Source organism: Mytilus trossulus, chromosome 5, assembly GCF_036588685.1.
Source record: "Mytilus trossulus isolate FHL-02 chromosome 5, PNRI_Mtr1.1.1.hap1, whole genome shotgun sequence".
Classification (NCBI taxonomy): domain Eukaryota; kingdom Metazoa; phylum Mollusca; class Bivalvia; order Mytilida; family Mytilidae; genus Mytilus; species Mytilus trossulus.
This window is the reverse complement of record NC_086377.1, coordinates 20,795,449-20,815,656: the sequence shown is the minus strand read 5'-3', so window position 1 is coordinate 20,815,656 and position 20,208 is coordinate 20,795,449. Positions and strand designations below refer to the sequence as shown.

At 31.1% G+C, this 20,208-nt stretch overlaps 1 protein-coding gene across 1 annotated transcript; it reads right to left on the bottom strand.

The window, feature by feature from the left end:
- Positions 1-1,495: 1,495 nt before the first annotated feature.
- LOC134717733 (uncharacterized) lies at positions 1,496-16,106 on the bottom strand. The gene is made up of 10 exons (XM_063580226.1): positions 16,100-16,106; positions 13,216-13,343; positions 11,845-11,992; positions 10,227-10,463; positions 8,244-8,480; positions 7,515-7,745; positions 6,786-7,016; positions 5,658-5,891; positions 3,532-3,780; positions 1,496-1,692 (listed from the first exon to the last, which is right to left on the bottom strand). The coding sequence occupies exons 1-10, from the start codon at positions 16,104-16,106 to the stop codon at positions 1,496-1,498; spliced, it is 1,899 nt and encodes a 632-aa protein (XP_063436296.1).
- Between the last annotated feature and the right edge of the window lie 4,102 nt (positions 16,107-20,208).

The window sequence follows — 20,208 nt, the reverse complement described above, 5'->3', positions numbered from 1 at the left end:
CAACTTCTGAACATTGGCCAGGTGTAAACAATTACAGAAGGTCAAAACGTTTAAATGATACCAAACCTTCACCCTTCTCTATATACAATATCAATTGAAAAAGCTTAACTCATTCAAAAGTCATATTAACAAAATTGAACATACACTGGATAAATTTGATCTATGATACAATGTTTATACAGAATCAATACAAAAAGGAATGCATGATTAAAAAACAGTATTATTCCGCTATGAAATATTAGTAATTTTTCAGAAAAAAAGAACAGTTACTTTGGAGAAAAAAAACGCCATTTGCCATAGTATAATACACAAGTAGGTAGATGCCATTTTATTGTTAGGAATACAGTTTAATGAAGGAGGGAAAAATGATGTTCATAGGATACGTTAAAACTTAGTAATACCAAACACTTGTGTATAGACCAGATATAACCATAAATAGCTAAACATTACATATCAATAAAAGCATTACAACAAGTAGCAACTTTTATATTTATTGTTTTTTGCAATACCTTTAATCTTAAAAATTATATGTACACATCATATATTTATTTAGCTTTATCAGACATATTTGCGCCAAAGTAAAGACTTTTCATAATGTGCAAATCTAGAACCATTAATTTAGACTTAGTCAGAAAGAAGACAAAGGAAACACAAAAGTAACATATCTCATACAAAATAGATCCTACGCATATAACAAAATAGCATAATTAGTGTGTGCCTTTTCTCTCTGAAATAGTAACACGTAGGTACTTACAACGTAATTGAAAGTATACAAGTACAAGTGAGAGGTTTAGCTAGCTATGCAACAGGTTTAATCCAAAATTTCTTACATAATAGAATGCATGTACCAAATTAGTAATATATGACGGTTTTTGAACAGTTAGTTGTTTCTCATTCGTTTGATGTGTTTGAGCGTTTAATTTTGCCATTTGATTTAGAACTTTCCATTTAAAATTTTCCTTGTATTTTAGTATTTTGAAATTTTACTTTGGATATAGAAACACCTTAATAATGTCTTAATGAAATATTTAATTGCTTTAAGTAACTACGTTGTACTATATACATGTAATGACGTTCGTGATTCAATAAAGATGTCGCTATAAGACGTTACTACTGACCACGTCGCAATCAACCATAGACATTAATATCTGTGAACTAGTGAAACATGTGAAAATGCATGGAGGTAAATCAAGAATAATATTTTTAACATAATGCGATTATTCAACATGAATAACAATATTTAGTGTTATATTTTTAAAAAGAACTGGTCTACATTACCAAAAAAAATGATTCACTAAACAAAACCTCGACATCAGCCGCATACTATACCTACTGCTATTTTAATTCATCATTTTACAAAACAATTACCGATATATAAAATGCAGAGTAAAATTGATGAAAAGTGTAATTTGTTTAACATTAGAAACAATCTGGTGACCATTCGATATTCCTTTTTTAATAAAAATTCACGTTTGTCGTTATCCTCTGACACGTATTACTGAGTTGTATTCGTACATTCACTTTTCAGTGTACATACATTTGCTTTCTTGTCATACTCTGCAGCAGCACAGGCTGTAATTGTGAAGCACATCATTGTACAATCAATGTAACTGCTCGCTACAGATGTCCCTATGATCGGGCCGGTATATCCATACCCGGAATGGTCACATGCATGGGCAGTACTTGGTAGACCTTCAATAAAAACGTTTATCAATTATGAGAAGTATTTTGAGACAATATGTAAACAATACTCTTAATATGAGGCACATGCCGGGGATGTCATATCTACCGGTTACATATACACGGAGGCTTTTGATTACGACTGTTGTATTTTATATACCTATATGGAGTTATTTTCTTTCAGAACGTCAGGTCATTCTTTTTCAGAATCAACCCGGACGATACCATGTTTCAATGGTATATGCTCCAAGGCATAAAATAATGACCTGTGTAAGGTCATTATTTTCCTTGATAAACATGCAATCTATGATTTACTTCAAAATTTTATTCGTCTGATAGTTTTTTATTGCCGATTTGGAAATTTATTTTCTAAAGTTCAACCGATGATAGATGTAAAAGAAACCGTCATTGTAGACCCGCAATTTAATTTTAGAAACAAATAACGTGAAGTTTTGTTGCTTAATCGCTATAATAAAGAAACATTATCATATAGGTCAGATGAATTTTAATGTAGACTTTCATAAAATAAATCCAGATTTAACATATGCGTGTGTAAGATTTTGAAAATCTTATTGAGTCAAACTGAATAGTTCAATTGCTAAACGTCCAGTGGCAAATATTTCATGCATATTCAGAACGATACACACTGAATAGGAAATCGTTCTGTGACCTACATGTATTTATATACGTCTTCGTGTCAGTTCGTAACTTTTTAAAATTTATGTATATCTTTTCCTCTATCAAAATGATTAACTAATAAAATAATCTTATATTCGATTGAATAATTGAATAACATTAACGTAACTCACGAAAGGGTCGGTAGGGAGGGTATATAATTTTATCCTGATTATCTTTTAATAAAACGTATTGCTTTTCGAAAGACAATCTTTCTGAATTTTTCATTAGATTCAAGAAAAATAGTAAAATAAATAACAACTTTTCCGCGATAGAAATAACATAACAAAAAGAAAAAAAAACATACCCCCTCCCCCTTTTCCATAAGCTAAGTGATACAATAAATAACTTACAATGTGTTTTGTATTTGTCATACACCGTTATCGGATGGTAACAATACATTTGTGTCTTACTTCATGCAGTTACAATAATATTTTTATTGTGTAGGGATAACAATTTTAACAGGTTTATATCTAAATTATTTAGTGAGTTTTATTTCACATTTTAAATGAGCCGCAGGTCGTATTAAAACCTGAACGCATTAGAAAGGAATATCCCACTTTAGTGTTGCCGGTAAAAAGGATACTAAATTTTACAAATCTTTATAAAATTAATATTTTTTGACGGTATATAAGTCAGATAATGCATATTTTAAGGTTTTTCTTGTCGTAGAACTCGGGGTGTCAGGATTTTTCAAAGAAAGACCTCCCTCCGGTCGGTCTTTCATTTGATCAATCCTGACACCCCTCGGTGTGTTCTACGACAAGAAAAACCTTAAAATATGCATTATCTATAACATAAACATTTTAGTTTAGTCGAGTTATATATTTACATGAAAAAAGAGAGAGAAAAAAGCACACTGACGAAGTTATTTTACTTAAGACATAAATATGTGACATCGTTAATACCTTAATGCAATATGTGGATAATTTAACTTAACTTCTAGCTGTGAAAATTTCATGTAAGTTCAGAACAATGAAATACGGGTTTTGGATATTGTTAAGAAATATTTGGATTAATTGGTGAATTTACGTCAGTTGCAAAGAAAAGGGTACTGCATGTTCTTTTAACTGGAATCGATATTCGAACAATTCCTCATGTATTTTCTTTAATACTAGTTGAAAATGCATGATTAAATATACACTAGTGTACCATTATATTGACTTTTCTTATTACCTGAGTCATTGGTGCTGTTCACCTGGTCGCCGTTAACATCTACTTCACGAATTGTAAGGGATTCCATATCCTTCCATTTAATTCTAACGAACCTCCCTCTTGTGTTAGGTTGGCACGCTATAGTGATGATCTCGCTTGCTGAGGCCTGATAGTTACAGTAAAATGTATCTTCTTCATCTAAACTGTTCCAATTTGAACATTTACATGCTGGCATGATCACTTCAACAAAGATGATGTTCAGTTGTTCAGCTAAAACATATGCAAGTCTTAGAGCAATTTGATAATTTAATAGGAATTTATCATGTTAGATGATTATTTATATAACAATTATCTACAAATTGACTTGAAACTTTTTGTTCGTTGATACAAGTACCCACTATTTTTTTCTCAGTAAATATATGTTTTATTAACAATTTTGATATTTTTTCTTCCAAATTAGTATTATTATCTTTATTATTTGGGTAACAATAATAGCATACATGCATAGGTCGTCTGTTGTACAGATACGTTTACGTAATAAATTCATGAGATACGATACATATTATTATTTTTTTTTCATTTGTATAATAACAAAAAAGTTCAGTCGAATACGTCCTCCTTATTAAGAGTATACACACTAGTGGACACATGTATACAAATCAAATTGCACCCCAAGGCTTGTAGTTATGAACCTTTATTACTATTTTTTATGATTATTTCCCACAAAAAGTAACCAAAAGTTAGCGTGCAATAAATTATATTATTGTATAGCAATGTAATATTTCCAACAGAAAGTAACCAAAAGTTAGCGTGCAATAAATTCTAATATTGCACTAGTGCAATAAATATTTAAAATTCATGACGTACTCACGACAAAATCTTAGATTAACCCCATTTTTTACTTTCAAATATTATATTGCTATACAATAAAAGGGTTATTGCATGAATATTGGGGAATATTCATGCAATAACCCTATAATATTGCACCAGTGTAATAAATTGTCAAAATTTATGACGTCATCAACGATAACATCTTAGTTTAAATATTATATTACTACACAATAAAAAGGTTATTGCATGAATATTGAGGAATAATGTCCCTTGTTGCATTTGCAAGCTCGTCCAATATAAAATTCTACTCGGGATAAAATTCCCCAATATTCATGCAATAACCCTATATAATAATAATAATAATAATAATATAGGGTTATTGCATGAATATTGGGGAATATTGTCCCGAGTAGAATTTTATATTGCACGAGCTTGCGAGTGCAATATATGTTCTACGAGGGACAATATTCCCAAATATTCATGCAATAACCCTTTTATTGTATAGCAATATAATATTTTAAAGTAAAAATTGGTTAAAACTAAGATTTAAACGTTGATGACGTCATGAATTTTGAAGATTTATTGCACTAGTGCAATATTAGAATTTATTGCACGTTAACTTTTGGTTACGTTCTGTGGGAAATATTATATTGCTATACAATAATAATAATTATTATTATTATTATTATTATTATTATTATTATTAATAGTGTTATCAGTTGTGATTACTATTATTACAAATATTGTTATTATTAGTATTGTTAATATTTTTATAATTATTATTTTTATTATTATTATTATTATTTTTATTATTAGTATTATCAATTTTTTTGATATTATTATAATTATTATTATTGTTATTATAATTATTATTATTATTATTATTATTATTATTATTATTATTATTATTATTATTATTATTATTATTATTATTATTACTTCTACTACTACTAATAATCATCATAATATTTCTACTACTACTAGTAGTAGTAGTAGTAGTAGTAGTAATAGTAGTAGTAGTAGTAGTAGTAGTAGTAGTAGTAGTAGTAGTAGTAGAAATATTATGATGATTATTAGTAGCATTTGTCAAAGTAGTATACTTATAGTGTTACTATAGTTTTAATTCTATCTATGTTGTCTCAAGATCATGCAGCATGCTAAGATCCTAGATTGATATCAGTTGTGTTGGGATGTTACTTAGTTAAAAGAAAGGCTTTAAAAAAAGCTGATGCGTGATGTGTAGTTTTGTCATAAAAATGAGTTTAACCATCGACTGTATTTCCTTAAATATCAATTACTGTCAACATAGACCATACCTATTGCTGTTTGTGATGCTGTCTCAGTCATAACAGTTGATATGGCAGTATCAATATTTTCAGTAGTTGTACTGAGTTCCTCCTGTGTGATACCATGCGTACTCTGCGTTACAATAAATGGAGATGTGTCTCTAGTTATCATTCTTATAACATCTGTCGTTGTTGACTCTCTTATAGCTATGGACACTGTAGTTGCTTCTTTATTTTTTACAACCTCAGTTTCAGTTGATATTCCTGTTAACAATAAAATCATTGATGTTTTGGAAATCAGCCGAATATAACAAAAAACAATAAACAATTATATAGTTGAAAAACAAAGGTCATGGTAAAAAACAAAATTATTTAACTTTAAAATGGAGGAGTTTAATCTCACATCCAAGGTTGTTATAAGATGACCCAAATACCTAAAATTTATTTCATTAGTGTCGACTTGTTTTGATATTCTACTGATGTAACTAATTTTTAGGCACGAATAGGTCTGGAGATAAAAATTCTAAACACAAAAAAAAACAGTGATTGGCAGCACACAAATAAAAATAGTAATCAAAATTAACAGGGCTATAATTTAGTACGCGAGCTGCTCGTTTATTGTACATAAAACTCATTAGTGACGCTCGGATCAAAATACTTTAAGTACAAAGTTGAAGAACACTGAGGACCCAAAATTCCAAAATAATTGTGAAAAAAAGGCTAAAGTAATCTATTTCTAGAATTAAAAAAAATCTTAGGTTTTCGAAAAATTCAATGTTTTGTAACAGTGCTATTTTGCGCGCTATTTTCAATTCAGTGGAAGTTTAGCAACGAACCTGTTATTAAATCATAAATTTATGAAATGCAATCAATCATGCATCACACCATCAATAATTTTAGTTTTAATTTTTTTTATTATTATTTTATTGTTATTGTAGAAGTTATATCATTACATTTTAGTAGGTGATGCAATGGTTATGTATCCAAGACAGAAACCTGTTTAGTAGAGTTATAGACATTGAAGATATACATTGATGATGTAAACGATGAACATTTCTATGAAATTTGTCATTGAAATGTAAACATTTTAGGTAACGTAATTGTACACTATACATGTCCAGACAAAAAAAGAAAATGTTGTGTTAACATGTGCAATACCTGTTGTTGCTTGTGTTGATTCCTCAGTCGTTCCAAGTGAAATATCATTATTTGCATTTCCAGATGTTGTACTGGATACAACCTGTGTAGTATAAGGAGCGATTTCTGTAGCTATTGCCGAGGATGTGTCGTTAGTTATCATGTTCATGAACTCTGTCATCGCTGAGTCTCTTGTAGACACAGATGTTGCACTAGTCGCTTTCGTTTCGGTCGCAATTTCAGTTTTTCGATCTGTAAAAATAATTAAATTACAAAATAAAAGATATACCAAATTAACACAAAATCCTTTAACGTTCTGATGATTTGATGAACCACTACTATCACCAAGATAACGGTAACCCATTAAGTTATTAATAAGATCAAGTCATGGAAATTATCTAAACATGTATAATAATGTTAACTATTATTTTTCTTGTGATTATCATGTTTATTGTTATTGTAGTAAATATATCATTAAACTTCAGTATGATATGTCATGGTTGTATAATGATGGAAGTTTTTAGTGACCTTGACTGGCTAAACAGCGTTTGTACGGTGGGAATGGTTGTGTGGCAAAGGCAGTAACCGTTCCATTGGAGTATATACATGTGATTTGAGATAGAAAAACGTCTCTACAATCTGTACCTTTCAATAGAGATTTGTCATGGAAATGAAAACATTTCACTTGATGTATGTAAACACTATATATAAACTGAATAACAAGTTACTTTGTGTCAACATGTGCAATACCTGTTGTTGCTTGTGTTGATTCCTCAGTCGTTCCAAGTGACATATCATAATTTGCATTTCCAGATGTTGTACTGGATAAGTCTTGTGTAATATAAGGAGCGATTTCTGTAGCTATTGCCGAGGATGTGTCGTTAGTTATCATGTTCATGAACTCTGTCATCGCTGAGTCTCTTGTAGACACAGATGTTGCACTAGTCACTTTAGTCTCGGTCGCAGTTTCAGTTTTTCGATCTGTAAAAAAGATTTAACTTACAAAAATGAAAGATTTACTAACAGAACAAAAAATTCTTTACGTTCTGATGATTTGATGAACTACTACTATCATCAAGACAACGGTAGCCCATTATGTTATTAATAAGATCAATTCATGAAAATTATTTAAAAATATATAAAAATGCTAATTATTGTTTTTCTTTTGCTTATCATGTTTATTGTTCTTGTAGTAACTATATCATTAAACTTCAGTATATAATGTCAGGTGTGTGTAATGATGGAAGTTGTAACTGACCTTGACTGGCTAAACAGCGTTTGTACGGTCGGAATGGTTGTGTGGCAAAGGCAGTAACCGCTTCATTGGAGTATATACATGTGATTTTAAGATACAGAAACGTTTTGAATCTGTACCTTTCAATAGAGATTTGTCATGGAAATGAAAACACTTCAGTTGATGTATTTATACACTATATATAAAATGACAAAAAAGATACTTTGTGTCAATATTTGCAATACCTGTTATTGCCTGTGTTGATGTCTCAGTCATAACAGATGAAATATCATTATTTGTTTTTTGAGTTGCTGTACTGGATAACTCCTGTGTAGTATAAGGGGCACTTTTCGTAGCAATCACCGAGGATTTGTCACTTGTTATCATGTTTGTGAACTCTGTCATCGCTGAGGCTCTTGTAGACACAGCTGGTGTACTAGTTGTTTGGGTATTTTTCTCAGTCACAGTTTCAGTTGTTCGATCTGTAAATAATATTGATTTAAAAACTAAAAGATATACCAAATGAAAAATATAGATTGAAGAAACCCAGTACCATGTCAAAAATGAAAGTCCAAAAACAAAACTCAGTGTTTATATCAGAGGCATTGAATATCTACAACGTGTTCGTTAGTTTGTCCCTAAAATAGTCAAAGCATTCAATAATCAGCATATGTATTCAAGAGTTTATCCGATAAACATGATAAGGGAAATAGTTTTATTGAGGTCATACGTTTCTTATGCATATACACATCGGTCCAATAACATAAGGAGGCAATCACTTTTATAACAAAGACATATCCGATTAACAGATTGAGGATATAATGAAACTGAATAATTTTCAAAGAGGAAATAAGGTAGCTGAAATGGCTGATTATTTCGATAAAAAATAATTTTGACTTGTTCTGCGCAAAATTGCAAAACGTTTTGTACAAACCTTATCGTCTTAGAATATTATATATGGTTGGGAAGCAAGTAAATGACAATAACGACAATGCTTTTTACTTATTGGAATGTCTGTGCTTAGACATTTGTAGCCTTTATTTTATATGCGCCACAAAATAATGACTAAAATGAGATTTTGATGATTATCAAATGGTGGATACCTGTATTATATTATGCAATAGACTTTGCCAATGCACAATTGGGTTCCATTGTGGCTATTGTTCAATTCAATTACACAAGTAAAACAACTCGAATTGCTTTCAACGTTTCGAGTACTTCATGTTTAAATGTCATTAGTCACCTCTTCATAGTCTAATGTTTGATATAACGTGTCTTCCGATTGGCTGACGTCGTTTTGTTTATAAGCTCATTGACATAATCGTATCATGTGTCCGTGATGTCATCAACGTTTTTATTATGATTTACTCCGGTTTAAAATTGAATTAAGAACTAAATTATAAGACATGAACTATATAGTTGAATAACAAAGGCCATGGCCAAAACAAAACAAATTGTCTTTAAAACAGAGGAGTGTAACCTCACATTCAAGTTTGTTATAAGATGCACCAGATACCTTAAGTTTATTTCATTAGGGTCCACTCATTTCGATATTCTTATGATGTAGCTAAATTTAAGGCAAGAATAGGTCTGGAGATGAAAATTTTTAATACCAAAAAATAAAAACAGTGATCTGGAGCACACAAATCAAAATAGAATTCACAGTTAACAGGATTATAATTTAGTACGCCAGCTGCTCGTTTCGTGTGCACAAGACTCATGGTGTGATGCTCGGTTCAAAATATTTTAAAGTACAAAGTTAAAGAATATTGAGGACCCAAACTTACAAAAATAGTTGTGCCAAATACGGCTAAAGTAATCTTTTTCTAGAATTGAAAAATCTTAGTTTTTCGAAAAATTCAAAGTTTTGTAACAATACTATTTTGCGCGCTTTTACGTCGCAACGAACGTCTTATTAAAAGATAAATTCATGAAATTCAAACAATCATGCATCACACCATCAATAATTGTTTTTTTTTTTTATTATTATCTTTTTTATTGTTATTTTAGGAGTTATATCATTAGATTTTAGTAGATTATGCAACGGTAATGTATCCAAGACTGAAACCTTTCATTAGAGTAATAGACATTGAAGATACAAACTGGTGTGAATCGTTGTACATTTCTATGAATATTTGTCATTGAAGTGTAAAATATCAGCTAAAGCGTTTTTACACTACATATATGCCCTGACAAAAGACAAAATGCTGTGTCAATATGGGTGATACCTGTTGTTTCTCGTGTTGATGTCTCAGTCGAAACAGGTGAAATATCATTATTTGCATTTCCAGATGTTGTACTGGATAAGTCTTGTGTTATATAAGGAGCGATTTCTGTAGCTAATGCCGAGGATGTGTCGTTAGTTATCATGTTCATGAATTCTGTCATCGCTGAGACTCTTGTAGACACAGCTGTTGCACTAGTCCCTTGGGTATTTGTCTTGGTCACAGTTTCATTTGTTCGATCTGTAAATAACGTTGCTTTTAAAACTAAACGATATACCAACAGAACAAGAGAAAATATAGATCGTAGAAAATCAGTATCTTGTCAAAAATGAAAAATGGAAAAATAAAACACAGCAGCCAAAACCTTCGGTTAGGAATGATATCATGAGCATTTAAATCATGCACGCTGTCTCAGTAGAAAAAAACCTGTTACAGTTGCATTGCCTCAAGATGAATTGTTTTTTAACAGTTGAATTGTTTTAAATACAGATTATTTTTTAACAGTTGCATTGTCACATACATATTTTGTTTTTTTAAATGCATGAAATAACATCACAATCAAATGTGTCTTCATAAGCACTGAAGAGATGTATTTATGTTCTACTCTTTGTAAAGTACAGAATTCATAAATTACACATAGCTTTAAAGTGTAAAAGTGTACAGTTTTGTTTATCATATAAGTAGGGGTTAATCTCTTCAAGAGCTTCATCTCAAAGATCTGAAATACATGCTGCATTGGCGACAATAGGTTTACAGCATATGAACTACAAAAAAATCCCTCAGGTCATACACCTATATTTTTAATTAATACAATATAAGAATAGAACGATGTGGTATGAGCTGCAGAGCTAGCATTTTATATGTTTAACACGCTAACGTACACCAGTTGAACTAGCTCGAATTGAAATAAATAAAATATTCGAGTAGGTACAATTAAACTGTCATTAGTTATGTCTTGATAGTAAAATTATCTTCAAGTCTTCATTATCAATATACCAATATAGATTGCATCATGAATAAGTATGTACTATATATAGACACTACAACCAGTGTAATGTCATTGTCTTGATACTTGATCAATACACAATGAAAACAAAACTCTTTAGAATGGGCAGTAATGTAAGACATCGTTCATAGAATAAGTCGTTAGGTTTATTTAACGAATACGTTTGCATTACAGCTGAAAACATATTCTTCAAAATATTGTATGGACCCTGTTCTTACAAAAATTGACGATGTTGAAGTGCAAGATCATATAACTATGGGTAAGAATTATTCCGATAGTATACCTGTTAAAACTAATTCAAACATCATTTAAGACAATGTATTGGATGATAGTTCCATTACTGTAAACACAAGCAACTCTGACATTATATTATTGCTTCAAAATAACACAGCTATGTCCCGCCCAAAGCGCTCTTAGAAGTTACCAGCTAGGTTCAAAGATCCTAATTTTATTGAAGTCGATATGTATTTCGAATCACATATACAAAATTAAAAGTCTAACGATTACTGACACAAAAACGTATACACAGACATAGATCGTATCTTGCTTATACAGTTGGTGAACCAACAATGTATTAGCACATTTCTCAAAATGTACACTTTCTGTGATATTCACCTATTTTTGAGACAGTAAGCAGGTGACCGTTGACATATCCTCCACACATGTCTTCATTGTTACCTGGACATTCGTAATAACATTCATCATCATCATCAACTTTGTCAAACGCCGACGGTTCCGTTTCTCGACAATAGCAATAATTGTACTGTAACATAAAAAATAATGACAATACAAATGAAGTTTTATTATCATAGTCATGATGTTATTAAGGGAACTAATGAAAGTACAAGTTTGTGAATAATAATGGACGCCGCCGTCGCCGCCGACTACGACGGAACGTAAGATCACTTTGTCACACTTTTTTAACAAAAGTCGTAGGCTTGACAAAAACTAAGGATATCAAAATTTTGCAATGTGTAACAAATAAGGGCAACAGTAGTATACCGCTATTCCTGTTTATAATAATAAGTTAGTATTCAGTAATATGTAAAAAAAAAAAAAAATATTTCAAAAAGGGTCGAAAGACGTATCAATAAGATATAAAACAAAAATGCAGATGTCAAAAGAAAACAGCATAATAATATATTTCAACAGGGATTACGCATGAGTGTGAAAACAATCTTAACCTTTTTGTAAAAAAATGTCTCCCCAAGAAAATTGAAATCTTTCCTAGATAAGATAAATGTGTAAGGTATCTCCTAAAGAATTGAGAAAGGCCTAGCAATGAACAAACGGTAAGTGCAGTGAACAAGACACAGTTAATGATAAAATGTGAACGTCCCTCGCAATTTCCATGACTAAAAATGTTATCGATAACTTTATTATGCTATGTAAGTTATAGCTTGGTACTTTTTTAGCCATTCATTCATTTAAATCTCCAATTTCAAACTTGACCAATATTTTTAAACTTGATTAATTAATCCTATATATAGAATTAAGCTACAGTGTTTCAATAGATAAATATTTTCTACTGGCAAGCGCAACGCTGTTTCAATGTTAGTAAGTATATAATATGTGCAAAAGGAATTATTTCAGATTAATTGTCACCATGTTAAAAAAAAGTCGAAACACAAACATCAGAATACTTTTATCAACAAAATAGTATAATGTTGTATGTCATTATTGAACAATACAGTTGCGATATACATAACTGACAACATTACGAGCAATAAGTACGAGCAAGATTTCAAACGCACATTTTAATAGTATAACATTGTACGTACATATTGATTGACTTCAATATAGTCAAGGTTATGGAATATCAGCGGATCAGTTCTTATAGTAATGCTGGTGTATTTGGTTTGCTCAGAAATGTTTCCTGTTGTAAGGTTATTTTATTTTAAGGTCGAATACACTGGATTAATGAGTTATGTGTCATGTGCATGAACGATTAATGTGCAACAGCTATTTAACGCAAACTATTCTTACATATGTTCCACTATATTGATATTTTGCATCAGCTTCTTTACAGACAGTTTTACACCAACTGTTATCATTTTGGGAAAACGCATGCTCGTTATCCCAGGTCTGGACAAATTTATAACATGATGCAGCATCTAAAACAAAAGAAATTGTTTATCTCATAGTTATGAATTTAAATGTAAGATATTTTTGTCCTGATGTGAAGTTGCATTCATATCTGAACATGACTTCAGAAGGCTGACAATCCGTTAATATATATAGTGGAAGATATTAACAAGCAAAATCGAGAGAAATGTGCACATGATGATACAAGCATGAAAATAAGCACGAAGCATTATTATCATATACTTTCTATGTTACTCACAAGGAATCTATTAAATCAAGGGTTCAAAAAGAGGGACGAAAGATACCAAAGAGCCAGTAAAACTCATAAATATGCAACAAACTGACAACACCATTGCTGAAAATGAAAAAGACAAACAGACAAACAATAGTACACATGACACAACAAAAAAAAATAAAAAATAAACAACATGAACCCCACCAAAAACTAGGAGTGATCTCGGGTACTCCGGAAGGAAAAGCAGATCCTGCTCCCCATGTGGCACCCGTCGTGTTGCTTATGTGATATCAAATCCGGTAAATAGTCTAACTCGGTAGGTCATATTCATGAAAGGGGAGGGGATTGTAGTTACGTCGTAAAGAACCAAATGGTGAAGTTGAATTCATCGCTTCGTAAATTTTACGGACGTCATCACGAGTTGGTTGACCGTTATGAAATATTCGTTTCCCAAATGATATCGGATATGTTTCTTACGTCGTAACTACAATCCCCTTCATTTTCATGAATGTGACCTACCGAATTAGACTATGACCGGATTTGTTATCTCATAAACAAAACAACGGGTGTCACATGTGAGATCACCCCTAGTTTTTGTTCGGGTTAGTGTTGTTTATTCTTTAGTTTTCTATGTTGTGTCATACTTACTTTTTTTTTGTCTGTATGTCCTTTTTAGCCATGGCGTTATCAGTTTATGAGTTTAACTGTCCCTCTGGTATCTTTCTTCACTCTTTTATGTTTTTGTTTTTGAACAGGACTTAATAAATGTTGTAAGACATTATATATATATTTCTTTATATATGTTTTTGAATGATTTGATTTACAGGCAAAGTAAACTGGTTCATTGCAGGTAAAAATATGCTACCAAATACACGGTAATTTTTTGAATTTGATGAGAAGTTAAACATTGATTGATTGATTGTTTATTGATTTTGTTCCGTTTAATTGTATGTATATAATCGTCATTTGATTTAAATGACCGACTTAAGGGATTTATATTTTCCCACAAATTAATATAATAACACTGTCAAGTTCATCAACCAAACTAACTATTGATTAAACATCCAAGAATGTAATTGCCTTCGAAATTTTGGTGTAAAAACATCTCAAAAATTGAAGTCGAAAGTTATTTTCATTAACTTTAATTGATGGATCTTTCATATTACAAATTATTCATATTATAGATTTAACAATAATTTACAGGTCTAGTGATCGCTTATAAACTCGAGATACAACAATATTTCGCTGATGACCTTCATTTGATATGACTTGCTTCCTTTTCCAAAGTACCTGAGATCAGCCCAAGTTATGTTTTGTTAGTTCATTTTGTCACCACAAAAAAGTGACAAAACAAAAAGACAAACAACACATAGTACAAAATAGAAAACTGAAGAATTTGGTACTAATTTATAGAAGACAAGGGCAAAATATTAATAACGCTCGAATTCAGTTCATCAATAATATGTTAACATTCATTGTTCATCCAAAACAGAAACATAGTCCAAGATTTCTGAAAAAAACTAATGTAACAGAAGGGGTAGTAAACCTTAAACATTAATAGGAAAATCCTCCCCAGCTTATATTTCAAATTTAAATTTACAAGATATATGATTTCACTAGAAGGAAATATATTGATATTATTGCCAAAGAGGACTTCCGGTAGTTGATCGTGGCTTTGTTACTTTTTTTATAGACGACGTAGGCCGAACTACTTTTCGTAACCAGTGTTAACAAGTTGGCAACGATAATAACACCGACATAAACAGAATAAAGTTTCACTGCACGTTAATCGTTAAATTAAATAATGAACACAAAAAAATGGTTTAAAAGATAATTACATTTTTTTTTTAACTTTATTTGCTATCCGATAGCAATTTAAAATTAACAGGATTAAACGCCTTTTTTAAAACATTTATTGGTGTATTAACAAGACCAAGTCACTTACATGATATCATTTGAAATATCCATGTTAAATCATTCTTTAATCAAAGCAATAAATGTTGAGTTACACTAAACAAAGCACCAAAGGTATACTAAATTTATGTTTAAATTTAATTGTATTTATAGCACTCACATAGTAATACAACATATGGGCCTTTTTTTTTAAATGTGGATTTTCTTGTACAATCAACATTTCTAAAAAAGTGTAAATATTTTTATCCAAATTTTAGATACACAATATAGTTTTTGGTGTGTGTAACAAGTTCCAGTAAATTCAATATGATATTTAGCTACTGAAATTGCTTTCAGTGGGTTTCACAGGGTAAAAAAAAACTCAAATTGCTTGTACGAAATTGAAAAACTAGTCTTTTTTAAATGCTGGTTTTAATACCCAGCGGAAATTATTATTTTTCTTCTGTTATTATAAATATATATGTATTACTGCAGGTATGTATACACAAATACAGGGGATTATTAGATTTTATAGGCATTTTTTTTTACTTTTCATTCGTACTTAAAAAAATGTTAACTACATAACACAAATGAAATAATGTTGCCAATATACAACTGATTATATTCCTTGTTACAAAGGAAGTGCTCTCTACTTACTCTTCATCCTCCGATGACGTGCTTAAAGTTACAGGATGACATCATGGATTCATTTCATTATAGATAAGTTTTGGTGAGTACACATTACTCCGTAATTTTATTCTATGTCAACTTTGTAACGGCATAAACATTGATAAATTTTGGCATAATTTTTTTTTTTTACATAAATCATTCAAAGTCTATAATACTGACTCAAATTCAATAAAAACCATTTATCTGGTAGTATTAGAGTCAATAAAAACGTCTAAAACATCAAAGAGTTCAACTACATAACGGTCAACTACATAACGCATCGAATCGTTATGAAGTTGACAAGAAAGCGTTATTTAGTTGACAATTCTGAATTAAATTCACTTTAAAATATGTTTCTTAAAAGTGTTATTTTAACCATAGTAACTGTTTTTAAAAAAGTGGGATTATTTTTATGGAAATATATGTCAAGCAAAATGTAAATATTATTAAAAAAAATAGGGACCGAAACTAAATCCGTTATGTAGTTGACATTTGTCCCATACTTGTTTCTAGTTTATTTTTTAGAATATTTTTGTAGTAGCATTTAAGATTGCATATTTTTATTTCAGGTTGTATTGTTGTTAAACTAATCAATTTCATATATTAAAGTTGAAAATTGAATATTTTTTCGTATTGTTTTTTCACAACTGAAATATCCACTTTTTTTTTTAAATGACCCATATAAGAGAATACAGTCTTAATCAATGTGCAGGAGATGAGAAGCTAGCAGCATTTCCATACTCGACTGGAGTAAATTCATCATTCTGTAACTTTATTTTCTAGTATTATCTATAATAATTAAGTTTTTGATATTATATTCATTTTTAAAAATCATGATTTAAATCATTGTGTCATTCTGTATGCTTATTTGCCATGCTAGTTGTTAGATCTATGAATTTATATTAGTAGTTAAATTGGAAAAAATCAAAAATCTTTACTCCTTGATCTTTGGTTGGTTATAAATACAAAAACCAATGGAAACAACCTCTGATAAACAAATTTAATAATACTTTTAGAAATTTGGATGCTTACTATTTTGTTAGATTCCCACATCCCACTTACACTATGCATGTAAGCAATTCTCCTTATTTTGTCATTTCCCGGGTCCCACTGGCCCTCATTTCCTGTGTTCACAACACAATCATTTGTCTGTCACATGTCAAGCTTACAAAAAATTTGGAATCCTGTGTCACGATTAAACCCAAATGAGACCCACTGTTTACACCATGGTACATGTACATGTATTTAATTTAATATGCAAAATCATAGCTTACTTTCAATAATTGAAGTCTTTCATGAGTATAAACAATTAATTTGAATAGCAGGTGTACGAGGCTCACTTCCAAATAGACAAGATATAATGTCAACACTGGGGTCTTTTCAACATTGAATTTTAAAAGCCTTACAAATACAAGAAATCCATGTGTGTGTCAAAGCATCATATAAGTCTAGATCTGCATGAAAGTTTTTTCCAATTAAAAACTTAGAGACAAGTATATTCTGCATATTATACATTTTTCGTATGTGTCTATAAACAAAATTCTGTCAAAACATACTAATCTAGATAAGATTTGAATAGTTGGGGTATTGGAACTACAGGTGCATACTGACAAACTATCAATGTTTTAATATATAAAATGTACAAGTTATTCTTGTAAATAAAACATAATTTATACATGTAGACATTTGTTCAGAATCTTTTTGGTTTTTTTTCCATGGAAAAAAAGAGAGAGGGGGGCATGGTTAGAATCTTGTTTCTAAGTACATGCATCAATTCTAAGCAAAAGTATTGTAATTTGAGAATTAATGTTGTATATATAATAAATATGTCAAAATCATCATGTACTTGTTCTCGTTTAATTCCTTTATATCTTTTCTACAAAATGTATATAGTCAACATTGTAAATGCAACATATTAAAAAATGAAAAATGTAAATTATATAGCACTGTGTGGAACATTTGTAAGCTTGCCAATGACATGACTTTCCATCAGAGAGGTAGATTTTAAATTTTGTGAAGATAAATTTTTGGGTTGCTACATGTACATGAAGTTTATTTCTCGTCGTAAAAAAAACCCAACGCCTTGAAAATTGTTGTTTTGTTATTTCTTCACTAGACTGGATGTCAGACTGCAGTTATATGCAGCTGGATGACAGAATGTGTCCCAGTGGTGGATCCCGAACTTTTCATAAGGGGGAGGGGGCTGACTGATCCAACTAAGGGGGCCAGCTACAGAGAAACCCAATATAATCAGCCAAATATTTCTCATGAAAGGTAGGGCCCTAACAACATATATATTTGAAACATTTACAAAATCCTATAATTTAAAACGCCTTCACATCATACTTTTAATAAAGTGTAATTTACTATCATGTTTTGAGTATTGCTGCACATGTATGAATTACATGTACAGGTCTATGTTTTTTTCCTTTAAAGTAATGAAAATCTGGAAACAAAGTTATGAAAGAAATTGACAAATTATAATCCACCAGATGATTTAATAAAATTCCACAGACTCAAACTACAAATAAGAGCGACAACATATAATTTTGTAACTAAAAATATAACAGACCAGCAAGTCCACAACAACAGAAATGCGGTCATAGTTCATTATCATATTAGTAAGACCGACCAGTTCAAAAACTCAATATGTGTGGGCACTGTGCACAGTAGATAGGAACCATCTACAGGACTGCACCACTATTACCCAGGATATAAATCTTAACTCCCTAGCAAGAGAGAATAGCTCAGTGGCGGATCCAGAAATTTTCATAAGTGGGGGCCCACTGACTGACTGACCTAAGAGGAGGCCCGCTCCAGTCACGGTCCAGTGATTCCCTATATAAGAAGCCATTTTTTTCCCCAAAAAGGGGGAGTGCTCAGTTAAGGCACATATAAACCCGTCACATAACAGACAAAAGGAATCTGTACCCAACCGTACTACAGAAGTGGGAAATAGATATTTATTTTTTTTCCAATTTCATAGATGTCAAAATAATTACGACGTCTGGCAAGGCTTTTTAATTTTATTCTAGGACGATGTCTGGCAAGGCTATTTAATTTTTTTGAAGGAAGACATCAAGGCGTCCCAGATAAAAAAAAAATAGCCTTGCCAGACATCATTAATTTGGAATATTTTCATCTGTTCATTGCATGAAAAAAACTGATAACATGGAAAACAGCTGTATCATGTTAACCTTTAGATGTTAATTGATATTAAATGTTATTATACTTCACGTTAAAATGCCATATTTTGATTGGCTTCGCCGCGGTTGACAATGTTTTCTCGGGGTACCAATCTGCCCTATCACCCTCTTAGCTATGTGTTATTTATATAATGTTAACTGATGTTAATTGATGTTAATTAATGATTATCGGATTTGTGTTAATTGAACACACGTGTTTGGTAAGACAATTACAAGACAGTTGCGCAGACTCATTATCCTGATCGCCGCAGATTGACCCTCTCTTACAGAGAGCAGGCGACGCGGCCAATGATCTTAAGGAGTTCAAGCCCTCGAGTGGAAGAAAATCGGACACGAAAAAGGCTTGAATTATTCGAGTTAAATTTTCTGCGAGCAGGTGCTTCTCACAAATTGTTCCGGATGCAAACTTCTAATTTACACCGATTTGACAAATATGGTATTAGAGGGCGGAGCTAGCTTCCGTGACTAGCGAAGAATATTTGAAAACTATAGGGTTTTAAAACACAAATGGAGTTTATTTCTGTTATGCACGTCAGTATAATAATATTTGGCATCTTATTAGCCACAATTTAACACGAATGCGTTTGAGGGGAATCGTGTACAGATATTTTTTTTCACCGAGAGTTACGAACGCCAGCCATTACGTAATAGAAAAAAAGGGAAATAACTCGTGCTTTAACTTTTTTTACGATTTGGCGCTAACCATGTCATTAACCTACCTGCGTAATAAATTGTTTGTGCCTGTCCCAAGTCAGGGGCCTGAAATTTAGTTGTTGTTGTTTGTTTATGAGTTGCATATTTGTTTTTCGTTAATTGTTTTACATAAATAAGGCCGTTGATTTCTCGTTTGAATTGTTTTACATTGTCATATCGGGGCCTTTTATAGCTGAC